The following is a 26,429-nucleotide window of genomic DNA, read 5'->3' as shown; positions in this document are numbered from 1 at the left end:
AACTAGAACTAAACTGTACAGTAGTCCCTCGTTTATCACAGGGGATTTGTACCCTGAAGCCCGGCGATAAGTGAAAAACCACCAAGTAAGAATAGTAGTACAATTAGTAAGTAATTGTTTATTTTAGTATATATATATATATATATATATATATATATATATATATATATAAAGGTGTTTTAAACCCTTCCCACACTTGCAATATTCTAAACAATGTTTCTAAACTCTAAACACTCTAAAAGAGTACAGAATATCAAGATCTCAGCTCTCTGCCACCTACCAGCGCTCTTGGCCACGCCCACTTCTCTGCTGCCGAGCAGAGATATGACACAATGCAGGAGGAAGCTTCACCTGTGGGCTGCACAAATGTGCAGCAGATGCTAAATAATTTAAAATAATTTATTTTAAATAAAAATTTCATGCCGATTGTGTGGCTCATCCATCAATCAGCCAATCTTATTTTGAAAATCCGCGATAGAGCGAGTCCGCAAAAAATGAACTGCGAATTGGCGAGAGACTACTGTACTCAGGAACACTCAGGATGGGGAACTGGATTTGTTTTTTGTAAGACAAAGCCAGCTATCAAATCAGGGAGGGAAATGGAGAACATCACAAAACGTGTTGGCTGAATGTTTAACACGGCTGGAAAACTGAGAACATGTGGGCTCAGTGGGTTTTGAGGAAGAAGAGTTGAGGGGTTGTTGGATAAAAATATCCTCTATTCGTCTTACTTACTCAAATTAAGGCACACTCAGTGATGGGAGACGAGTTTTACCGGTTTTACTTGCAAGGGCAGACTTTCACAGCAGGTTACACGGATGTACAGAATGCATGGTGCCCAGTGATGAGAATCTGCCATGGGCAGTGTGTGAGGCTTGTTTTTATAAGCTTAACATCTCTCACAGCTCACAGACAGACTGGTGTCCTTGGACTGCCAGCTGCGTGTGCATTATCAAATCATCTCCTCATCCCACTCTCTCTGCCAACTCAAACGCATGGTTCATGGGCAGTTAACATTCTCAGCCATAGTAGTTAAAAACATCCACAAACCTTGACCAACATTCCCTAACAGGGTTTAGGTGGTCCCTGCAGAGTTTCTGTTCCTCAGCTTGTCCACCTGCATGTTCCACTGACCAGGCGAGGCTGGAGATAAACACACACACATTTACATGACATGAACTCAAGTCAAGAACACAAAAGCTGTGTTTCTCATTCCTGTTTGTAACATTTTCATGTTTTTGCACTTTTTAAAGCACGTCTAAACCCGAGAGGTTACTAAACCTATTATATCTGTCATGGTTTTAGATAAATGTTTGACCCACATGCAGTGAAGCTCTCAGAGAAACCAATAAAGATTTAAGAGTTTTATTTCAATCTCCGTAATGGTAATGAGATGATGTCATTCGGGGAAAGTAAGGATCTGGAAGCCAACAAGGACCAAACTGCTAACCGGGTCTCTGGAGACAAACAAAGAAGAGGTGAGTAGTGAATTGAGTTCTTGAATGATTGAAGGAAGAAAACTGCTTACTTGAGGTTGAGGGGAAATCTGACAGGGAGAGGTGAGTGGGATCAAAGAAGGCTGGAGTTTGGTTATTGAGATTAACAGTGGAGATCCAGGAAGTAGATTGTTGGTAGATGGTTAATGATTGACGCCAAGGAGCTTGGTGGAAGGCGGAGCAGGTTCAATCAGAACTCGGATGGAGCGAGGAGTCCAGAAAACAGCCGAGGTTTAAAGATGATCCAGCAATGGCAGAAGTTTGCTGCTGACTGAGTTCCTCTCAAGAAGGAAACTGTAACGGAATCCAGAATGGAGGCAGGAGTAACCTGGGATTTAAGGTGGAGAGCACCAAGTAAACAAAGGTAAGGAGGTCAATAAAACAACAAGAATCAGAGAGAGCTCAGAGGGTATGAGTTACCACAAAGGTTGACACTCTGGCGTTGAAGGATTGGCAGGAGCTTCCTCTTAAGCTTCTCCTGATGAGAGCAGATGGATGGCAGGTGTGTGTGAGCACACCTGCTGCGACCAGCCCTGCCAGCCGGCTCCTTGGTGCCATCTGGTGGAATACTAAAAGAACTGACGGTAGAGGTGAAACACAGATTCCAACAATATCAGTGAGATTCTTAATTCATTCAACATTTATTTACACAGATAAATCACATTGAGCCTCAAGGACTCATTTACAAGTGAGACCTGTTTAGACAGACAAAAAGTAATGAAAGTGACACATGTATAGGATTTGGAGGCAAAATCAAATTCTCACTCCCTGGCCCAGGTGATATAGCCTGATATTGAAAGAACACCCCGCACATAGACACATAGTGATGCAGACATTCCGCAGGGGAGGGGAGACAATAAGAGCGGTGAGTGTGTCCAAGGACACTCCAGAGGCACTGTAGGAGTTCTGATAAGAATTGTGTAATCAGTCAGTTCCCTCTGGTGAGATCTGTAAACACTCTTGTGCCGAGGTCAACCTAGGACAGCACCAGAGAGAACCCAAGAGTTCTGAAATGATGACACAATGTTTATTCAGCCAGGTCCCTCTGATAGATCCGCAGACTTCCTCTGTGGGAGGGGAGGGGGCAGAGCATCAAATTTGCAAGGCCTCCAGGTGAATTGAGATAAGGGGCCTGTCAAGACCAGCCGGGGAGCCGAATTCAGGTAAACAACATTTGTTTTGGGAACAGGCAGAACTTTACTAATTCATGTCTGCCTTTAGTCTTTGCTGGTCCTCGTGAAGCACAAACATCCAAATTAGGTGGACACACCACTGGTCCATGCCTGAGAGTATTCCCCACGATCGGATCCATCCTGCCAGCGTTCAGTTTGCAATGCAACTGAGTCTGGGTGCTCGAGGCACGAAGCAAACCATCACATAAGGTAGGCAGCCTGACCAGGGCCAAATTTGCTGCCGACGACTTCCTTGTTTGTTGATAAGCCAAGAACCAGCCAATTCCAAAAAGCAGGAAACCTGTTATCATAAATCAAAATATATATTGTGTCTTCAACATCCTTGGTGGACAGCAAAGATAGACATTCCAATATCCCCAGGAATCCATGACATATCCAGCTGCGTGCGTGTCATCAGGGCAAGTCGGCTCGCCTGAAGCTTGTCATCTTGTCGAGAAAAATGATCAATTAATGAATCAGTGCGTCAATAATGAGTAATATGCTTGGTTATGACGGCTAAAAGAAGCCTCTGTCAGAATTTGACACTGCAGGTTCTCTGAATCTAAGTTTTCGGCTGCTGATTTCTATCAGCTTGAGGTTTAGATATAACACAGTGTAATAAGTGTTGGCATTCAGACAGATGCTCACAGATTCTGAGTAGTTTTGACTTAACTTTAACACCTTTAGTCACATTTCAGGTGCAGCATCAGTCTTGTTGAACAAATACTAGTTAGCCAATCTGTTGGTTGTATCTGTCAGCAGCTTTAATCTGTCAAGTGTCTGTGGTCAGCTGATGAGAGGAAGACGGCACTGTTTTAGTTGCCTTTGATGGATTGTTTAGTCAAACGACTTTTGACCATTTCAATCTCCAGGCAGGTGGAGACAGTCCAAATGTCTCTCCTTGGTGAATCTAGTTTCCAGCCCTGTTTACTCTCCCCTATTTTCTGTTGCTCATTGTTCGTTAAATGTTACATCATTCCTCAAGACGATTTACAATCTATTCACAAAAAGACTTAATCCATCATTTTCACATTGAGTGGTTCAGTTGAAGGCAGCTGAACTTCTCTTGATTCTTGAAGATGTTTCACAAATTATTCCTCCAACAAAGTTTGACCATTTCATGGCAAACACTCCACAGTGAAATATAATGTGAAGACAGCATAACACTTTTATTTTGATGTTTTCAAATTGTTGTTTTAAAAAATAATGTAAAAAAAAATTGTATTACTTGGTATGAGCAGGACAAGCATCCCAGAGAGGCTGATCAGGAGTAAAGAAGTGAAAATCCGTCTGTAACATTTTAATAAACAGATGTTGCTGTAAACAGTCATGAGTCTGAACAGACGTCCTCTTTCAAACTGAATGGACAGCTGTGTCCAAGGCTTTGACTGATACTTCAGATTACTTCTTGGAGTTTCTCATTAAAGGTTCAGAGAAATCTGGGCGCACCAGAGTCGAGGCTGAAAACCAGAACAGAATTATTGTGACTGCTGGGCCTTCGTGTGGCAACTCAGTTAAAAAATAAATCCATATGTCTCAGTCATCCACAGCATGATCAATCCCAAAAAAGGTTAAAACGCAAAAGCAACTGGACTTACAGTATATTCTGAAGCTGAGGATGGAAGAAGAAAGATTGGAAAGATTTGCTTCTCGTCCGGGAGGCTTTATCAATTATAAAATGTCTGAAGTGGAACTCCAATCTTTATAGAACATGAGCCATCGTCAGCAGCATGAACTTGGTGACATGTAATATTGCAAAACGTCTCGCTGCTGTTTTAGCTCCTCTTGTGGGAAACACACCACATCACACAGAGAACTCCATGGACTTTGCAAACAAAGTTAGACATTTGCAGATGGTGCCAGGAGAAACTCTTGTATCTTTTGATGTCTCTTCACTTTTCACCAGTATACCCACCAGAGGCAGTAGAAACTGGCAGGAAACGTTCAACAAAGTAATGACCTTAGCAACAGGACCAATTTCACCATGAACCAGATCTGTACTCTGCTGGACCTCTGCTTTTCCACAACTTATTTCAAGTTCAGTGACAGCTTTTACAGACAGAGGCATGGTTGTGTCATGGGATCTCCGGTGTCACCCATTGTGGCCAATCTCTACATGGAGGAAGTGGAACAGAGTGTCCTGGACTTTTTCAAGGGAACAACTCCGAGCCACTTGTTCAGATATGTTTATAACACTTGGGTCAAAATCCATGTGAATGTAATAGAAGCGCTGAGCAGACACGTCAACTCTATGGACAACTACATCAAGTTTACCAGAGTGGGAGCCAACGACAACAGGCTGCCTTTTCTGCACCGTTTGGTGAACATGGGAAAAGATGGAAGCCTCAACGTGAAGTTTACAAGGAACCTACTCACACAGATCAGCACCTTCTGTTTGACTCCCACCACCCACTGGAACGCAAACGTTCTGTCATTAAACTTTACACCACCAGGCTGAACTTGTCCCCACAAAGACAGAAGGGAAGGAAGAGGAGCAGAAACACATCATCAAGAAGTGCTCCAAACCTGTGCATATTCTTACTGGGCCTTTGTCCAATCAGGAAACAAATCTAAAAAACTCTACAGAACAGAACAGAGAGAAGCACAAACGCAAAAACATCATCATCCCATATGTTGCTGGAGTATCTGAAAAACTCAGAAGGATTTTCTCCAAACAAAACATCCTGGTACATTTTAAACCCAACAGGACCCAAACCTAAACTGAGCAGTGTGGTGTCTGCAGGTCAGTGAGGAATGTTCAGACCTCTGTATTGGAGAAACTAAACCTAAACAACCTCTCCACCGACACATGGCTCAACACCAGAGAGCAGCTCTTCAGGACACAACAACGGTCCACCTACACCTCGAGGATAAGGGACGCTCTTTAAAGGACCAAAATGTTCATATTTTGGACAGAGAAGAGATGGTTGGAGAGGGAGGTGAAGGAAGAAATTTAACATCAAACAAGAAAAAACTCCTTTAAACAGAGGAGGAGGTCTCAGATTGCAACTTTCAAAAACATACAATGCAGCTTTAGGCCTGATTCCAGGTCAGCTCCACTCCAATCCACACCTTCATGCAGGTGACCCAAACATCTCTGTGAACCAGGCAGACAAAGAACCTAACGAGCCTTCATTGTTCAGAGCGAGTAGTTCCAGTCTAATCTACACCAGGCCTCTCATGCAGTTTTATAAAGCTTGGAACGCCACACACTCCAGACATTTTATAATTAATTAAAAGTCTCCTGAATGGGAAGAGAAAACTCTTCAGCTTCAGAATGCGTTTGTTTTTTTTGTTGTTGTTTTTTTTTACTTTTTATTTTATTTATTTAGTTTTTTGTTTTGTTTTTACAAAAATCCATCCTGGAAAAATAATTTAATGGGTTCAATAAAACTTTTTGAACACCTCAACTCTGCGTTCAACAATGTGGCCTAGAGTTTAAAATAAAATAAATGCATCGTGGCCTTCTCTGGGCCTGAGCTCATTTAAAACTGCTGAGGTGACAGATCTGTGGTCCAAAGAACACAAAACTAAAACCCTTTTTTTATCACACACTTTATTCTTCAGGCTCCGTGGTAAAACTGTCCTCATGGTTTATTATAAACTCACAGTCCTAAAGCCTGACTCAGTGATGGTTCAGTAGTTTTGGTCATTTTGGACATGTGAAACATTTAGTTTGGTTTTAGAGCAACAGGCTCCACTATTATTGAAGCCATGCAATGGAAAAACAGGTTAAGTGCATTTACTGAACATTTCTTACACCAGATTAAACCAGCATACTTCTGTATTATTTTGTGCAGTTCCTGCTAAAATGCAGTGTGAATGCTTATTGCAGAAGAACTTGCTGAAAAACAGCTGAAATTAGCTCAAATCTGCTGAAATGTAGCTGAAATGAAGAACTAGCCTACAGTAGCAGAAGAACGCAGAAAGCACACATATTTGCTGAGTTAGGTTTAAATAAGCAGAAATTAACGCAAAAATTATAGGAAATTAGCTAAAAAAAAGCTGAAATTAGAAAAAAAAAATCTGAAAAGTAGCTGAAAATGCAGAAAGAAGCTTAAATTACCAGAAGGAAGCAGAAAGAGCTGAAATTAGTTCATGAATGATGGAAGTAAATACAAAATTTGCATAAAAACAGCTGAAATAGCAGAAATTAGTAGAAAAAAGTGTGAATGGACATAACAAGCTAAAATTAACATAAAGACGTTAATTAGCCTCAAAGTAGCACAAATTATCATGAAAAACTTGAATTAATCTGAAATTTTGGCTTAAAAATTGACTTGAACATGCTAAAACGATAGCTGAAAATGTAGAACAAGCTTAAATTAGTATAAAAAAGCAGAAAGAACATGTTTACCCAGTAGGCTGAAAGAAGCAGAAATGATCCCTCTCCCCCTCCAAAAAAGAGTAAATTATTATTTAAAAAATCTGAAATTAGCAAAAAGAAAAACTGTTGAAAAGTAACTAAATAACAGGAAGAAGCTGAAATTGCAAGAAGGAAGTGGAGAGAGCACATTTTAGCTGAATTAGGTTGAAAAAAGTTTAAACGAGTGCCCAAAATGTGGCATTAGTTGAAAAAGCTGAAATTACAATAAAAACAGCTAAATAGTAGCTGAAATGGCAGAAAAAGCTTAAACTTGCAGAAATAAGCTGAAAGGAGCATAACCAGCTGAAATTAGCTGAAAACAGCTTGTTTTTTTTATTTGCACAAGGAAGCTTAAAGAAGCTGAACCAGAACCAAATGTGAGCGAACAGTAAAATAAAACATACGCCAAAAAAACATACGGTAGAAAAATGGATCACAATAGTGTGACTGCTTCATAAGCGTTCTCACAATCATGAACTGATTTCAAGATGTGTAAACTGCTGATTGGGGCAGGGTTGTGGAGCAGCTCGGTGGATCCTCACAGTGAGAAGGTCGCAGGTTTCTGTGTGCAGTTTCCATGTTCTCCCAGTGCGGGAATGGGGTTTTCAGCCTCCGTAACATCAATCTGGACGTTCTGTGCTCGGCTTCATACGGGCTCAGTGAGTCGGAGATATTTCAAACCGTTGACTAAATGTGTTTGTGTTTGTGTTTGTTCCTCAGAAAGCAGACGACCGAGAGAAGAGGCAGGAAGCCCACCGCTTCCATTTTGATGCCATGTGAAGGAACAGAACTGCATGATGGGAGAACATCCTCCTCTCCCTGCTTCGCTCGCCAATTCAACACCCTCTTCTCTCCGCACACTTTTCCATTCAGACTCAAGGGCCAATAACTTGATCCTCCTCTGCCATTAAACTGTTTTTCTTGTTTTTATCGAGTGAAACGTGAAGTATTTGTTTCATCTGATCGATTCATTCCAGTGTTAGAATACAACAACAAGGACCTGGAGACACGGAGAGGAATCCTGACAGCGGTCAGCTGACAAGCTGCCATTCTTTAGTTTTCTTAGAGCAGTGTGATGAGATGACAGGAACTCCTGCTGAAATGTCAAACATGAAAATTCTGCTATTTATTATCAGAGTATTATACACTGGAAGGAAAGCTGTAGTTTAAAAACACGTGTTACTGTCTTATCTGTACGATTCATTCTTTTATTTTTTTGGTGGAATAAAACTGATGTTGTTGATCCGAGCCTTGCAGCTGCAGTGGTGAATTTTTTAAAAAGTATTGACGCAGCGGAGCATTTTCCTGCTTCCAATCTCACCCAAAATGATGGCTGGACTTCAGATTAGCCGAGTTCAAAGTCATCTTTTCCTGAGCTGATTGTATCACGAATCTCATCAAGGGAGTGCCAAAAAGGTTTTGTAAATAGCTAAAGCTGCTGCATCAAGGCTCAGCCGAAAGTCTGAAACCTGTTTGTTCTGCTCAATGAAACAGTTTCATGTGATTCAAGGCGGTTTCTGTTTTAAACATGTCGGGATGTTTATTTTTCCTCAGATGAGCTCATGTCTGTCCCAAGTTGTTTGCATTGTTTTAAATTAATGTTTGACTGGGAGTGTGTGAGATTTATTTCATTTGGTGGATTTAACTTGCAAATTAATGTTCGGGCTAAATGTGTCTACTTGAGGCTGAGATTAAAATAAAGGTTTCTTCTGCTGAAGTCGACTGGCCTCCTGTCTTCTGTACGTCTCGCTGCCCTGAAAGCTTCTAATTAAAATAAAATTGCTGCACGCGACGTCCTAGAGCTGCAACACTTGTCAAAAACTGTTCCCCTGAAGGTGCGAGGGCATCCTGTTTGTGTTGCAGCTCAGGAGGAGATGTGTAATGAGTTCAGCATCAGTGCAATGAAATGGTCTTTAATTTTCCAGAGGAGCCCAGGAAGCTGTTAGGAGCTTCCCTGTGCAGGGGCCCCGGGCCCCGGCTGCACGCTTCAGGAAGCAGCTGGCGAGAGCCAGCCTGCTGCCTCTGCAAAAGAAAGGAAGGCTGTGTGAGGCCTTCAGGAGCATCACAGCTGATGCTGAGCTGCGCGCGAGAGAGAGAGAGCAGTCAATAGTAGGCTGCAAGCTGGAGGAAACTGGAGGGAAAAGGCAGAACAAAACCGGAAATCCTGTCAAAATAAGAGCATGAATTCCCAAAAGGCACAGTCTGGTTTCAATTAGGACTGGACTTTTACTTTGATCAGTATTCTTCCAGTTCATCATAGTGGATTAATTTTATATTTTACTGATTGTAATTTATGCAAATTACAACGTTTAATAAAAAGAGGAATGCTGTGATCTCAAATAAATTTAGTGCGCAATACTTCCTGTAACTTTTACACCAATTCCAACCTAAAATAACTCCCTAACATGTCAAACGGACTGCAGAAGCATTTTGTTATTTCACTCCATTTACTGTTGAAGGCTTTCTCTCGTTTGTTTGTTTGTTTGTTTGTTTGTTTGTTTTAAAGCCTGATCCGGAAGTGTGTCCTCCTCCTGTGTAACTTGACGCTGTTACTGATTGATGTGAGCAACACCCAAGACTTATATGAGCCTCGTTCAGCAGAGCTCCTCAGTTCAGATGTGCTTCTGAGAGTAGGCTGCCTCTCCTCCTCCTTCTCCTCCTCCTCCTCCGCCTCCTCCTCCATCATCATCCATCCTCCTGCGCTTTTTGGACAGCCGCCTCTCCGTGCGCACCAGCTCCTGGCTCGGTCCAGTCGCGCACATGTCCTCTCTCAGCAGCTGGAGGTTGCTCTCGGACTGAACATGCCTGGCTCAGAGGCTCTCGGCAGCGCGCATCTGTAGCAGGATCACGGTCGGAGCTCGTCGCTGCGCGCGGCGCGATGGATTTACTGCTGCTGAAAAGTTGGATTTAGACAAAAGCCTCGTGGATCCGCGTGCAGCCGGCAGAATGGGAGGGCATTCTTAGAGCTTTGGAATCACGCACACTCACGCACACACAAAGGAAATGCACAGAGGTGAGTTAAAGCACGAGCTGCTCCTGCGCGCGACGCGCACCGCGGAGACAGGCTTTAAATTACTCCGAATTAAATTATGACTTTTCTGTCCTTTTGTTCCTGTTCAGATTATAAGTGACGCGCGTTTCTACAAGCAATTAAAGTAAAATAAAAATTATATAGATTAACGCGCTTCAGTCTGTTGGAAATAGACCATTTGTCTGAAATTTATTTGTCTTTGCTTCGTGTTTTAGTCAGAACTCACCTGCTGGTTGTGCCACACGCACACACACGCGCACACAGGTCTGTTTTCCGTCATCTGCATGTCTGGTTGGTTAAAGAACATTTAAAATCTGCTTTGAGCTTTTAATAAAGAGGTTCGATTTATTGTTACCGATTTGATTCTGATGGATCAATACCTGACAAGTGTTTACCAGAAGAAGAAAAAAACATCTTAAAGCCAATCAGAGTCGTGCTCGTGATGACAGCAGAGGTTAAACACTGAAAAAGAAACCATCAGGGACATCGATACCTGCGGTAATCCGCTCAGATTAGGGTTGTTTTGTGGTAAATGTTTTAACTTAATCCGCCTTTTTGTTTGTTTTCGCTGCGAAACTTCGCCTCTTCCTCCAGCTCCTGGCGGGTGACCGTGTTTCTCCTCCGTTGCGGTGGAAACGCTCCAGGTGTGCCGCTGTGGGCGCGCGCGCCTCGCCACGCGCTCCGCTCCAGATTCTTTCTTTGGCCTCGCGCCACACCTGGGAGACACTTGTCGCGTTTTTTTTTTTTTTTTTATTTCCACATACACATTTATGTTTTAAGTGAGGCGTCTCGTTTATTCACAACAGTTCCACTTTTTTTGTGTCCGTGCGCGCGTGCGTTCCCGCGTCATTAAACACCGGAAATAACGGCGATATTCCCTTTTGGCTAATTGGCTAATTAGCCAACAAAGAGCTGAATTAGCTCCACCTGCAGAGCCGGGTTTCCAAACACTCACAGGTCAGCTAATCGCCAACAAGCTGCCGATAAAAGGGTCTCGTGCTCCTCTCGAGCGCCAGAATCAGGAGCAGATGAGGTTTCAGTGACTGAGCTCGGACAGAGCAGTCTGCAGCTGCTGAGGAGGAAAGCGCCTCTGGATGCTCAACACGTCCTGAACTGATGAACCGTGTCAGGTTAGAGCTGTGGAGCTGCAGCAGGTGTGGCCCCACAGAAGAAAAAATAAAATAAAAATTAAGGACTGGAGCAAAAATAAAAGAAAAAAGTCTTAATTTGTGCTGAGGCTGCAGATGATCGGATCACAAGCATGAACAGCATGGATCCTGAGAGCAGCCAGACTGCTGCAGGTGGAGGCTCCTGCACTGACTGCTTCTACCAATAATCCATGTCTTTGATTTGTTTCTGATCATATTATGATCACAACCGACCTTCCAATGGATATGTAAAGATGCCAAGTGGTAAAATAAAACACTTTGCATTCCTAGAAACTGATAAATGACAGTTTCAGCAGTTTTAGTCATTTTTGGGGACTGCCCTGTTATTATCCACCTGATAAGGGTTTCTTAACTTTATATCTTAACTCTTCCGTCAACTTTAATGCAGCTCGAACCGCAGCGTGTACCCCCACAAATGTTATATCTAAACGTTCAGCTCAGTGCCGTGATGTGTGCTATTACTTCTATTGGCATTTCGAGTTACCATGGCAACGTAATTTGCGAACAAGCACGCCGTTTTTCTTATTCAAAACATCTGACAGAACTCTAAAATGGCCACCACGCAGCAGTCCCCATCTAAGTTTCTCCAGGATCTTTCTATTTTTTTGTTTTTTTTAATCATGCACAGTGATGCCGTCATGTATGTACTGTGAGTGACTCTCAGCTGTAACCACAGTAACTTTTAGCACATATTTAAAATCCACAGAGTTACCACCATGTGTGTGCTCTCTGTCGTGGTCACTTTATTTTGTGTTGGCTCCAGAAGTTAATCAGTTGTAACATGCGTTGATTATTTCCTGCAAGTTTCATTCAAATGTGTCCAGTGGTTTGTGAGATGTTTTGCTAACAGACAGTGTTAAATAGTTAATAGCTTGTGAGTGCACACATCGCGTGCTGTGAATCAGCCTCAGCTTGTCAAAGTTTACATCATCCAAAATGACCGAGCTATAGCCATTATTTTTAAGGACACTTGGCTGTGGCAGCCATCTTGAATCAGGCTGACGCTCAGCGTTAAGACAAACGAACGGACTCGTGCAGGAGCTTCAGGATCGGCTTTTTGGCACCAGGCGATAATTTTCCAACAGATCTCCAGAGCAGGAGTCTCTCCAGACTCCAGATCTAAATTCAGTCAGAAACCTCTGAGATGTGCTTCAACAGGCGGCTGACACGTCTGCAGAAACATTGTGATGCAATCACATCAACGCGGAGCAGATCTTCACTGAAAGCTCTCCATTCTCTCTCTCTCCCTTTAGTTTGGGAGCTCAGGTTGTTTTGACTGCCAAGTAATGCCTCGCTATGAAGGAAGTTAGCAATGAATAGATTCTTTAGATGCACATGATTCTCTCTGACGCTGGTCACCCTGCCTGAGTCTCCTCATTAAATCTTCCAGGAGATGATGCTGAGTCTGAGCTGATTTCAGGCCACAGACTCAGCCGTGTGACAGATGGCCTTTTTCTCTGCTTTAAATGTGGTGTGTAAGCCAATGTGAGAAGTGATGAAGAAATGAAGTGACAAGGCCTAGAATAGCACGCCTGAACCCGCAGCGTGTTTATTCTCGTTTATTTATTTATCTATCTATCAAGCAATCAACAGAGGTCAGGCAGTGCGTTCCTCAGTGGAGCGAGACAGTTTCTGAGGAGATACGCTGCACAAGAAACAAAGAGCAACATGCCTTTGTTGTTCATTTTAAAATGTATATATATTGTAAAATTATTTAAACTAGAGAAATTGCATTTCCTGTGAAAGTGCTGTGTGAATGCGTATTGCTGAGGAACTTGCTGAAAAACAGCTGAAATTAGCTAAAACAAATACCATGCTGAAACGTAGCTGAAAAAGGTAGAACAAGCATAAATCAGCAGGAGAAAGCAGAAAGAACACAAAAGTTAAAATGAGTGGAAAAATATATATAGAATTAGCTGAAAATTTTAATATTAGCATAAAAACTGCTAAATAATAGCTGAAATAACAGAAACTAGCAGAAAAAAGATGAAGGAGCATAACAAGTTGAGAATAGCAGAAATAATTTAATTAGCAGAAAGTAGCAAAAGTTACCATGAAAAACTTGAATTTATATGAAAACAGCTGAAGTTAGCTAAAATTTTCTATAAAGCTAGCTGAAAAGGTAGGACAAGCTTAAATTAGCAGGAGAAAGCAGAAAGAACGCATGTTTGCCCATTTAGGCTGAAAGTAGTAGAAATGAGCACAACAAAGCTGAAATTAGCACCAGCTGAAAAATAGCTAAAAATTGCAGACAGAAGCTTAAATTACCAGAAGGAAGTGGAGACAGCACATTTTTGCTGAATTAGGCTGAAAAAAGTTGAAATGAGTGCAGCAAACGTGGAATTAGCTGAAAAAAGCTAAAATTATCAAGTAGCTGAATTTTTTCTTTTTTTTTTTTTTTGCACAAAGAAGCTGGAAGAAGCTGAAGCTGAACAAAATGTGAAAGGAGCAGTGAAAGGTTGTAAACACAGCTAAAGATTTGAAGGATGTAAAATGAGCTCACTTCATTTCAAATGAGGAAAACAGTGGCAGAAAAGGTTAAATATTTCAAAAAGCTAAAGTTGAACCAATACTAAAAGTCATGGCACCCTTCTCCTGAACAAGCTGAACATTTTGATATATGATTTGTTGAAGTAGCTTGAAAACCGCAGGACAAGAAAGATGCTGAAATATGTATGGAAGAAAAATGGATCACAAAGTGCTTCATAAACATTCACACTATTAAAAGCCTAGCTTTCATTGACAGAAACATTGAGGACAATGTTAAGAACAATCTCAGGCTTCGTGTTGTGAATGACTCACGGCTACAACTGCATCAAATCTGGCCTCAATATCTGTCAAACTGACTGAGTTATAGTCATTTTAGTGCTTTTAATGTCAGTTGGCTGTGGCGGCCATCTTGAATCACGCTGTAGATCCAGTGATTACTTTGGGCAAGTTTGATCAAATGTGTTAAAAATAGCTACAAATAATTACACACCTCTGCCACAGCAGCTCTTTAGCTCTGGCTTTAATTGATCCACATGTTAACCATCTCTTCTGATCACAGCTTGTTCTGTTATTAATTTTATTGCGACCAACAACCAGAACTTTGGAACGTGTTCTCGAGCTCTGCTGACAAAATATAAATAATAATGTAAACACTGAGGAGATTTGTTCTGTTATTTGGCTCTCTCGTTCAGGGTGGTCCGCTCTGAAAACACGCCCGCGGTGGCTCATACTCCCATCTACGACACTTTCATTGCAAGATAATGGAGATAGAGTTAATGAGGATCCTGGAGCCCGAGGGCCTGAAGGAAGTGTGTGTTTGAGTTCACTGAAACGTGCAGGGCTCGCTGGTGCAGCTGCGCTCGTCACTTAATTCAACCGTGCGGGCTTTCTCAGTGGACCCCGGCCACACGCTTTGTATGCCATCTCTCAGCCGTCCTTGGTGCCAGTGGGCAGAGCTCCCGCTCTCTGGTTTGGTGTGAGCGGGCCAACCCATTACAGACTCAGTGGGGATGGAGTCTCCAGCAGCTTATCAGAGCAGGACAGTGTCAGAGGCTGTAACACGCTCACCGTCAGCGCAGAGAACATTCTCCGTGCACCGTATTTCAGGAATTGTCTGCAGCCACGTCCTGTCTGGATGCCTTTAGTGGGCCCTGTGTGTTTCTGAAGCCAAGAGGCTGCAGGTTGGTGTTAAAGTTAGAGGAGTTTAAAATGACTACTTGATTTCAATTCCATTAAGTTTTAATGCCTTGAGTTCGTTAATCCTGTCGTGCAGGTTTTATTTTATATTTCAATTAAATTTTAGTGTTCCTCGTGTCAGAACAGAAAGGGGGAAGAAATCCTTCAGCTTTTCTGCTCCAACCTCATGGAACAGTTTGCAATCAAACCTTAAACTTAGAACACTAGTATGTCTGAATGTATTTAATACCATGATATATATGCTCAAGTTGCAGAAGTGCAGTTGTTTTAATTGAGTCATTTGTTTTAATGTAAGTCTATGTGGATTGTGACTATGTGTTGTAACTGAGTGTTTTTCCTCTCTCTGTATGCTGTCATTCTTGGCCAGGTCTCTTGTAAAAAAGATCTTTTGATCTCAGTGGGACAAACCTGGTTAAATAAAGTTATTACTATTATTATTATTTTTATATGTACTTTGTTGCAGCTGTTTGCCCAGTAATACAGCCAGTACTCGGGTACCACAGCTACCATTACTGCTGCCACTAATGTTTTCTTGTTCCTCCAAAGTTACTGTATTGTTTTTACCAAGGTTAAGCTCAAGTTCAAGTTTCTTTACTGTCGTTTCATCACATGTGCTACATGAGGTGGAATTAAATTGTGTATGGATAATGGATGGATGGATAATTTTAAATAGAAATGTCATGCCGATCGTGCGTCTCATCCATCACTCAGCCAGTTGAGTGTCATATCCAATCTTATTTTGAACAACCGTGATAGAGCGAGTCCGCGAAAAACAAACCACGAAGTAGCGAGAGACTACTGTAATGTAAACAGTATTAAACAGCAGCCTGAACATGAGTCTGTAGTGAGTAGATATGAATTAATACACGGGCATGAGATGATCAGAAGCATGAAATCAGCAGCATGGATAATCAGCAGCACAGATAAGTCACATATCACCAATTAAAGTGGCATTACAGCGTTTTTGTTTTTTTTCTTACAGTGATCCTGGTTTGGGATTTATGAGTCTGACCGCTTCGGGTAGAATTAAGCCTTATTGAACTGATACAAGAAACTAATGACACAATTTAGTTTTTGTTATTTGGCATTTCATTTATTTTTTTATTTAGGAGCAGCTACTCATGTGTCCAGATCTACTGCTCTTTCTTGGACTTTAGCTGCTTAAAAGTTGTTCACAGATGTGTTGGATCAGGCTTCCAGACTAGTTTCTAACATTCTCTTTGCCTGCAGTCAGACATTTTATGGGGCAAATAAGTATCAGATTAATCATTGGGGCAGAAGATCAACATAGAGTGCTCTGACACAAAGCCCAAAGAAGAAATTGACCTCCAAAGAGGTTTTGTCTTTTAAAAAAAGGAAAAAAGAAAGCTAAATATTAGTGCTATGACTGGTAAAGGGACTCATGTCTGCTTAGAATTTAAAATGTTAATAAACAGGTTAAATGATGCCGCATGCCTGATAATTACATGATAATAATAATTGTCCTCCACTGTCATCAACATTGGGTTGATGGTTTCTTATTGTAACCTGTGCATACTGGCATTACAGAGGAAGCTTCTCCCTTTTAATCATAAATCCTTTTACAGAACAACTCCGTTTTCCGTTTAAACAATTCAATCCCAGGTGGCTTTAAAAATTGTATTGATTTACTTTTTGCTTGCTATTCATCAGAGCTCGGTCTGATCGATACTGCAGCTTATCCTGTGGCTGTTGGCTGATTTCATCTTACTCTTGATGACCCAACAGATACTGGATTGTGCCACCTCAGACTAACGTGCGATGTGTCTGTTCCACAGCGTGGATATTCTTCTTCCTTATAGAAGAGGGCTTTGCTCTGGCACAGAGAACCAAAGGTGAGACGAGGCCTCCGCTTCTTTGATGATGTCATCACTAAATCTTACCAGAAGACGAGACGTCTGTTACTCTCCCTGCCGTTCTCTCTGCTCTCAGATTCTCTAGGCGAGCCTGGCGGTCAGAAACCCAACCAGAACGACTGCGGCACGTGGGTGCGCAACATCAATGGCGGGGTGTTCATGTCGCCAAACTACCCCAACACTTACCCCCCCAACAAGGAGTGTGTTTACATCCTGGAAGGTAAAACTTTAACACATCTACTGCAACTTACTGACATTATTTTATATCTCCTCACCTGGATCTGATTATTTTTCTCTCTGCCGATGGGCACTCAGCACGACAGTGTCCTAATGAGCCACTGTGAGTTTGTTTAATGGCAGATAAAGCACTTTAACGATCAGGAGCAGGGCTTTGTGGGACTGTACTCGCAAACTTGTCTATTAGCACAATGTGCCAAAAGATTTGGTTATGAGGGAAAATGTGCTACAGAACTGGGCTTTAGAGGCTCATCCCTAAACTGTATGCATCCACCAGAAACAAAACATCCGTCAGTGATTTGGAGCCCGCTGCACAGGAAACATAATGGAAAGCATCATTAGCAGCTATAGGAGATGAGGTCTGGCTGATGTGTTTTCTAAATTGATGAACTGTTTGTCCATGATGCTGAAGCACAGCTTTTAATGCAGATGAGACGTGTGCTCGCTGGTACCTCTTTGTAGCAGAGGAGTGAATTTCGCACGTGGCTCAAGTGCTCCACCTGTGGACAAACCACGTCCTAACCTGTTGTTGACTGGAAAGCTGCCTCTCTAACACGAGCAGCCTTCTGGAGTGTGCAAGTGCAGCCCTGCACCACAGACAGAACCTGCTATTTGCTACTATTCAGCCCTGAATGGCCTCAGTCACATCCCATCATCTCCAGTGTGGAGCCTTTTATTCTGCATCAGACAGAGACGGAGAGATGCTCACATTTTACTGTAGGAGCTAATCAGATAGCTTTGTAATCATAATTTGTGGTTAGTGAGGTTCATTGATTGTGCCATGTCCCCAAGTTCATCAGCTAAATAGATTGAGTGATTATGTAGTCAGCTTTTTTCTGCATCAAGCTGTGTCGTGTGTATGTGTGTGTGTGAGTGTGTGTGTTGCACAGAAAAGAAAAATGGAGATCTAACTCTCTGGATAATGAGCACGCACATAGCAGGAAGTGCTGGCGATACAAGCTGTTCACTGAAGCAGAATGTAAAGGATCAAATTCAAAAGCAAGACACAAACGAGAAATCATTTTAGTCATTTTAGTGCAGCCACACACACACACACACACACACACACACACACTTTGACCCCTACCTTTATTCTTATTGCTTCTTTGAGGCTGACTTTTTCAAAGCCCCCCCATCTTAACCCCCACCGTCTTTATTAAGTATGATTCGCCTGACATCAGGTGCCCATTCGGTACACAGATGTGGATTTTCCTGACGGATGAACTGGTGAACTTCAGATCCAGCTGTGAGTCCAGGGGTCTAGATTCAGAGGCGACACCAGAGAAATGTCGGGTTGCACATGTATGAGGATGAGCACGTGTAGCGCGTGCACAAAACGCCTTTAAGAAGCTGCACCTGTTAGATTAGATCACAGCATTTGGCATTCTTCCAGAGGTGCTCATGATGTATACAAGGAAGTACAGTATTTAAAAAGTGTTCAAAGTCTTTGATTGTGCAGCTTGTGGAGAGACAGAAACATGTTTCACCAAAACGTTGTTGAACTCATCACAGCTTATTGATTTAAAAAAAACTACAACAGGGCGGCATCTGTCCAAAGTATTTTATTTTTTGATAACTTTTTACTGTACAGTATCCCATACTGTCCCAATCATACAAGTAATATTAAAGTTGACAGTCATGTGTACTGTACAATTTTTTTCCCTTTTGTTCAATCTTGCTTTGAAAAACCGCAAAAGAGCGAGTCCTCGAAAGTTGAACCACAACGTAGTGACAAACTACTTTATTAATAAAACCTGAAATATTCCTTGTATTACGTCAAGGTCAAGGTTCCTTATTATCATTCACATCATATGTGGTACATGTGGTGGAACGAAATTGTGTACACGGGGTCCCAGTTACATCCAACAAAAGTATAAATTAAAAAAGAAAAACAGTAATAAGATCTAAGATATGAACCAACAAATATGCTAAACTAAGAGTACACCAAACACTAGTAGTACAAAATAATATGTCGAACAACAGCAGCATGAACATTAGTCTGTGTGAGCAGATGAGCACGAATGAACACAGCAACATGAAAAAATCAGCAGCATGAAATAAATCAGCAGCATGGATATTAGCAGTACATATCAACAATCAAGTGGCATTACAGTGATTTTTATTTCTTCACAGTGATTATCCTGGTTAGGGATTCATGAGTCTAACAGCCTCAGGGTAGAAGCTGTTCCTCAGTCTAGTGGTTCTACACTTAATGCTCCTCAACCTCCTTCCTGAGCGAAGCAGGGCAAAAAGTGTGTGTGCTGGGTGAGTGGGGTCCTTCATGATGCAGGTGGCCTTCTTCCTGCATCTGGAGGTGTAGATGTCTGTGATGGTGGGGAGACTGACTCCAACAGTCTTCTATTATTCTATTAACTATTAACAGAGGCTTGCTCACATGTTCACCCTGCACTTGAGTCTTCTCATTTTAAAAGTGCGTAGTTTGACACAGCAGCATGAAACGTTCAACTTTAAACTCGTGTTCGACTTCAAAACACCATCCAGATTATCTTTGCCCTGCAAAAGCAACAATGGTCATTTTCTTTTCATGGATTTTCTTCCTTTGTTTCCTTCCCCTCCCTTGTTTGCCAAAGCTCTACCCAGACAAAGGATTCAGCTGGCTTTTGATAAAAATTACTACATCGAGCCATCATTCGAGTGTCGCTTTGATCACATCGAAATACGTGATGGGCCGTTTGGGTTCTCGCCGCTCATCGATCGCTTCTGCGGTGGAAAGAATCCAGGCCTCGTTACGTCCACGGGGCGTTTCATGTGGATCAAGTTCACCAGCGACGAGGAGCTGGAAGGCCTCGGCTTCCGCATCAAGTACACCTTTATCGCAGGTGAATGGAGACGTCGCATCACAGATCCCCCTCAGACGCACAGAGAGAGGGATGAGTTCTGCACACATTAAAGGTGTTGAGGGAGATGTGTGGAAAAACTGGAACTGATTATCCCAAAATACAAAAACAAGCGTCCAATCTTTCACAGAGACACTGATCTTTACAAAGATATTTTTTTTATAATAAACTTGTCATCACTCAGATTCTTTAAAAGTCCTTACTTTCCAAATATCATTAGAGTCCATCCTGTGCTTCTCTAGTGTTTCAATGATAAGCTCAAGTTAAGAACCTTTTAAATCTGAACCCAATGTGCCTTGAAATCAGTGTCTCCCATCAGGCGACAGATAAAGAACCCTCTCTCTGCTTTATCTGGCCAAGTCTAATGGGATCTTATCTTGTTTTTTGCTTACCTATTTCTGCTCTGTGGTTTGAGAGTAATACGCCTCCCAAATTTGATCATTTCAGACCCTGATTTCCATCTGCACGTGGGCGGACTGCTGAATCCAATCCCAGGTATGATCTTCTGTATTTTTTTGGTTTGTGTCCGATTCGTTTCAAAGAGCCCCACTGTGCTCAGAAGCTTTCCGGAGGCGCTCTCTGACTGTGACGTGAATGCCTAAAGAACAAATGTACCTTGACAAGCTCATAATTGTGCATGAAGTCAAAGGCTGTGTGTGCACACACAAGCGCACATTTAAGCCCCTGAAAGAGCACACACCTCTTTTTATCTTTCCCTTCTCTCTGTGTCTTTTTGCCTTTGTTCCTCTCTCTTTACAATGTCCCTCGTCATAATCTGCTCTGCTCACTTCAATCGAACTATAAATCCTTTTCACTTCTTAACAAAATCCATCGTGTGTCCCTCGGTCTGTCAGGCTCCTCTTTTCACTCGAACCATTTTCCTCTATCTTCTGGTCTTTCATCTCCATGCAGTCTCTACTGTTTTTCTTTCTTTCTTCTCTCACTCTGGTCCTTGTGACCCTACTGTCAAATTATTTTTCCTTTTTTTTTTACTTGTTTCTTTCTTCCTCCTCTGGTTTTATCTTCTTACCTCTGCTGCACATCTCCCTCTGCCTCCCTGCAGACTGTCAGTTTGAAGTTGGCGGATGGGATGGGATTATTCGCTCCAGTCAGGTGGAAGAGGAAGAACGAGTGAAGCCTGGTGATGCTCTGGACTGTATCTGGACCATAAGGGCTCCTCCTAAGTCCAAGGTCAGTACAAAGAACTGTATCAGTCAGACCCTGGTGATGATGCCAGACATCACTTATTTGCTGCTTTGACCCATGATTTATTTTTTACTCCTGTCACAAAAGAAAGAAAATAGTGATCAGTGAGTGTCCAATCTTTGTTTCTGTTTTGATGAGTCATGTTCAGTCAGACACTATGCACTCCTACTACTGACTGTGGCTCCTCCAATAGTCTGAAATATAATTTTACTGACAAAAAAAGTTAAGCACGGAAAGTGGTGAAGCTGTGACGTTTGTGCTAGGGTTACAATATGGTAAATGGTAAATGGACTGCACCTTTCTATATTATGAAGATACTCAAAGCGCTTTACACTACAATCTGTGTCCTCATTTACTCATTCATACAGCACTCTACTAGATATCTACAAAGCTAATTGAACAAATCATTCTCAAGAGACTAATCAGAGCTTTAGATCACATTCATACAACAATGGGACACACATTGGAGGCAACGAGGGGTTCAGTGTTTTGCCCAGGAACACTTTGGCATGTGACTACTGGTGGATTCGAACCCCCCAACTCTTGCATTTGAGGACAACTGCTCTAACCACTCAGCCACAGCAGCCAGATGAAATGGATTTGTCCATACGAGCACATGGTCCCTGCCCCTTCAGGCCAGGATGCAAGCAGGGATTTAGCGCTGAACAGTCGTACAGCCACAGTACTCCCTTCTTTTGTAAGTTTGCTCACAGCTGCTGTAACTCGCCCTTGAGGTCCAGCAGATTGGCACTGGGTCAGACTTGATCTCTGAGCTGATCCCATACATGTTTGATTGGGGAAAGATTGGGGGACCTGGCTGGCCATGGGAGGACTTTAATCTGATGCAGGCAATTTATAGACTTATGTCATGTGTGTTGATGGGCGTGGTCTTGATGAAAGACTATACGAGGCTGCTGTTTCAGAAAGGATAATCATCAGTCATCAGTCCATAACGTCTGGTCACAGCATCTCCAAGCACAACACTCTCTGGTGTTAATAGCAGCCGCATCAGATGGTGAACCCATAGTTTGGATAATGGTTGTCGTTGAGACATGCTGTGGATTGACTGGAGCTGTTGAGTCTTGTGACCTGTGTCCAGATAAACTGGGGTTCTGAATGTTTGAAACGCAACACAACAACTATCCTTCATTAATGTGGCCTGTCTTGGGTGAGCAGAACCATCATGATGTGTATAGGTACCCTCAGATACTTATTTGTTCCAACACAAAACTAGTGCAACATCTGTACACCCCACGTGCTGGGCAGGTGCACAAAATGCCCACCGGGCCGAGACCTCTATCAAACTCTGAGTGCTGGCAGTGATGTCTAATGCATCATCTGGCATAAGGCTGTCGGCTGAGTTTCACTCACTTTTGACTGAACGTTGGAAATCCAGCTTCTGCCTGACTGGCAGCACGACAGCTCAGTGGTTAGCACTGTTGCCTCACAGCAAGAAGGTCTTGGGTTCAATCCCCGGTTGGACCTGGATTCTTTCTGTGTGGAATTTGCATGTTCTTCTCGTGCTTGCGTGAGTTTTCTCTGGGTTCTCTGGTTTCCTCCCACAGAACAAAAACATGCATGTTAGTCTGCCTTCAGGCCCAGGCCTCCCTTGCAAAAGAGATCTGTGATCTCAGTGGGATTTGCCTGGTTAAATAAAGGTTAATTTAAAAAAAATAAAATGAGACTGTCACTATGCTTGTGATGCTACCACTTACACGGACCACTTTAAAACCTGTTCTAGACATGCCAGCTTTTTTCAAACTGGCTCTTTCACCAGCATATCCCAAGTCTGTTTGCGTACCAAAGTACTACAAAGCTGGACTGTTCCTCCTGAGTGCTAGCTTTTCTTTGACATTGAATTCATTTGATTGTAAGTAATGTTAATTTTTGTTATGTTATTTACAGCTCAGTGTGCAAATATTGAGTATTCTTGATGAAGCATTAACGTCCACAAACTAGAGAAAAGTATTTATTTTGGTCTTTAGTGGTTTCCATTTGTCCCAAAATGTCCAAACCCAGCATGGACTTATGAGATAGACCACTTAGCAACAGAAAGTCACACAATATGAGATCACATCATTTAATATGAGTTCAAAAATGGATAAAAGTGGTCAGGAAAAAATAAAATCCAATAAATAATTTTGAATTTCACCATGGAGATTTATCTTGTAAACAGAAACTCTAAATATTGAGGGAAAGCTCAAAATGCTTAAATGGTTGTGAAGTGAACTTTAAAGTCCTCTTGTGTCCAATAATTCTGTTTAATGCATCTGTGCTGCCATTCTTCAGAAGCACTCAAACACTAAACCTTAATGATGTTCTCAAAATTTACCATATTTTAGGGGCTCGGACTAAATCAGGAAATGTGACCAGTGTGCATTTCAGTTTTGAGTTCTCCCATTTTACGCTGGCGAAAAGATCTCATCACCTGTTTCAGGAGGAACATAACACTCGCATGGTTTGTAGCAAATTGTAATTAAGCAAACCGATGAGCAGTGTGCATAACTATGAAAACACACTTTAAAGTATCAGCACGTTTCAGTTTGTAATGATCAAAAGCAGATGTGTGTTTATTTTCCTGTAAAATTAGTGCACAGAGTAAATGTTACATATCTGCAGTACACAGAACATTCTCACATACTGCTAACAACTTCACTGAATAAATAAATGGACAAATACGTATTATAACCCTGCTTTAAAGTATTTAGACCCACTGTAACAGTTCATAGTACCCCCAGTCAGGCCTATACGTGGGGTTAGGGGCCTAGACTAGATTATACCCTGGGTATGGCCTAGGACAGGGGTCTGCAACCTGCGGCTCTGGAGCCACATGTGGCCCTTTGGTTCCTCTGCTGCAGCTCCAAGTTGTGACCAAACTAAAATAAAACTGAAGTTTACCAGTCGTTGTACCAACAACAAGAAAAGGCGAGTTTTAGCAGTTTTCCATTCATTTCTTTTGCCAATATGTGAATGATGATACTAACACAAGGAGTAAAATTTGTTGACTATATCATGCTAGTAGTTTGTTAGCCACTTCTTTTGGCTCACCTCCAGTCTTACCGTGTGATCTTTTTCTCAAATCCACCAAATTTTGGGGGGGGGAATACTTTTCAGGTAAGCTGCTAAATATGGTGAGTCAACTTGAAAACAATAAAAAATTAAAGAAAAAACAAAGTCAAAGTAAATGGAAGTATTTATTTTCATTTTAAAATTCAATTACATATCCAATGGCCTATTTTTTTTTTTTATTATTTTACTGTATGCTTTATTACTTCATAATCACCCACTTATATGAATTATTTCCACAACTAAAAAAAAATGCACATAAGCCTGCATACTTGTGTTGAATTTTTATAAAATTGATTAAAAAAAATGTTTTCTTCTTTGCATAAATCCAGTCTTTTCTTTTGTCCTAAAATATAAAAATATCAATAAATATTAATAATAATTTGATATTTTAGTTTTATAATATCACATTTACTGACCGGCAAGGCCCCCTCTAACAGGCATGAAGTGGGCCATGGGCCACCAGTTGATAATCCCAGTTTTAGCAGGTTTTGTGGCTCCATAGATGTTTTATTTAGTGTGCAAAGGGGAAGAAATTGTTATTTTGATAATAAAGGTTACAGACCAATTTCTAGACCAATTTATACTCTGGGGTATAAATTTGCCTAAGATTAGTCATACCCCTCAGGCCAGATTATGGGTATATAGATGGGAATATTCTGGCCTGGAGGAGTCTAGTCTAGCCTAAGCTATTTTATGCCCCCGGGTCCAGTTTGGTCTAGTTTATCCTTCAAAGTACACTCTGGCCTGGGTCAAACTGTATCCAGGTTTAATCTGGGCTGGGGTTAATTTGGCCTGTTATCACCACCTCTTATCATTCAAACCTTTACATTTTGGGAGTTTAAAACTGGTTTCAGCAAATCTAAGACGAGAGCATCACCACTTCTAAATCATTAATAAGCTAAGATGCATTCATCTGTTTTATGAGAGGAGGTCTGGAGAAACGCCCAAACAAATCACAACACTATCCTGCTTTAAATTAAAATAATTTTTAAAAAGTCTAATGTATGCATTAAAAAACTATGCAATTAAAAGAGGACATGCTTAGAAATGTAGAAACTTTTCATGCTTGGGTCTTAAAATAAGAAGTTGTTTATCTTTTAACCTTGAAGGGGTAAAGGTCTTTAAGATAACATAAATCTAGCTTCGGTATCTCAAGATAATGGTCAGCGTGTAATTGTGAGCGCATGAGAAAACCACAATTACTATCACAAGTTCAAATTTATCTTTTTAAAATGCTCAACTGTTTCAAGTAAATCGTACCTGCAGATTATGAGATATTTAGTATTCAGTGTAACAATGTATAACTTTTACATTACACTGGTTTTTTTGTTGATTTTATGGTTTAGTTAGAGATCATGAGGGAAAAGCAGTTCACAGAAGACATTTTAGTAATAAAATATGGCCCTGGAGATCCAGAGGAGTGTTTTCTGGCCAGGAGTGACAGCCCACTGATGTCGGTGGAAATTTATGGGGCGATATTAAAAATCTGATAGAAATTACAAACATAGCAGGGCTGGCCTCGATTCTTTGCTGCTCTGTTTCTCCCTCGTGGTTAAATGAGTCATCCAAACTCCTGCACTGCTCACTGGCCACAAAATAAACACAAATGAATGCAAAACCACAAATTATGTAACTGAGCCACACAGTGCAAGCATTTGCCCATGCAGATTATAGTAATTTGTACATATATAGTAATTTTTTTCATATGTAAACTGGGATGCATGTCTTCACTTTTCAACCTGATGTGTTTTGGTTATTTGACATGTTGGCTTTGAAGCTGCAGTGACGGTGATCTGAATTTAGCAGAGGCACTCCGTTTTCTTGCCAGATATTAGTTGGACGGAGCAGAAGGAGCGGAGCAGCACGTTCAGCAGCAGAATAAGAGCAGCTGTGGGACTGCTGCCTGGAAACAGGTGTCTGAGAGCTAAATGTGCAGACATTTCATCAGTTGTTGCTCTCCACGTCCACAGATTTTCTTTCTCCGTCTCTCTGCTGATTGCATTCTTTCACACATTTTAAGGACATTTTGTAATCAGGAGTTGAGATGACACATCTGTACCCGGATCAGTGAGTGTCGGCTGCTTTAAGCACCGTTAATGTTTTTATCATTGCCTGTGCTTTTGGTCTTTATTCAACGTTTCTTTTATCCTGACAAGACACGTTCTTACAGCAAACACTGTTGTGAGTGAAATGAAAAAAATCACGTACAGTCCCTCGATTATCACGGGGGTTACGTTCCACACACCCCCACGATAATTGAAAAA

General features: G+C 41.6%; 2 protein-coding genes across 2 annotated transcripts in view; both read left to right on the top strand.

The window, feature by feature from the left end:
- Window positions 1–8,716, top strand: part of itfg1 (integrin alpha FG-GAP repeat containing 1) — a 224,802-nt gene extending 216,086 nt beyond the window's left edge. The window contains exon 18 of the mRNA XM_037691250.1: window positions 7,755–8,716. Coding sequence (XP_037547178.1) covers window positions 7,755–7,814 — 60 coding nt within the window. The 3' untranslated portion in view covers window positions 7,815–8,716. The remainder of the gene's footprint in view (window positions 1–7,754) is intronic.
- A 932-nt stretch (window positions 8,717–9,648) lies between these two features.
- LOC119423822 (neuropilin and tolloid-like protein 2) overlaps window positions 9,649–26,429 on the top strand; it is a 32,628-nt gene continuing 15,847 nt past the window's right edge. The window contains exons 1-6 of the mRNA XM_037691238.1: window positions 9,649–10,047; window positions 16,718–16,774; window positions 16,872–17,015; window positions 19,624–19,872; window positions 20,338–20,385; window positions 20,954–21,081. Coding sequence (XP_037547166.1) covers window positions 10,038–10,047; window positions 16,718–16,774; window positions 16,872–17,015; window positions 19,624–19,872; window positions 20,338–20,385; window positions 20,954–21,081 — 636 coding nt within the window. The 5' untranslated portion in view covers window positions 9,649–10,037. The remainder of the gene's footprint in view (window positions 10,048–16,717; window positions 16,775–16,871; window positions 17,016–19,623; window positions 19,873–20,337; window positions 20,386–20,953; window positions 21,082–26,429) is intronic.

Source organism: Nematolebias whitei, chromosome 2 (genome assembly GCF_014905685.2).
Source record: "Nematolebias whitei isolate Nwh7 chromosome 2, NemWhi1, whole genome shotgun sequence".
NCBI classification, from domain to species: Eukaryota; Metazoa; Chordata; class Actinopteri; order Cyprinodontiformes; family Rivulidae; genus Nematolebias; species Nematolebias whitei.
The sequence above is the reverse complement of the archived record's forward strand: the minus strand, read 5'-3'. Positions and strand labels throughout refer to the sequence as shown.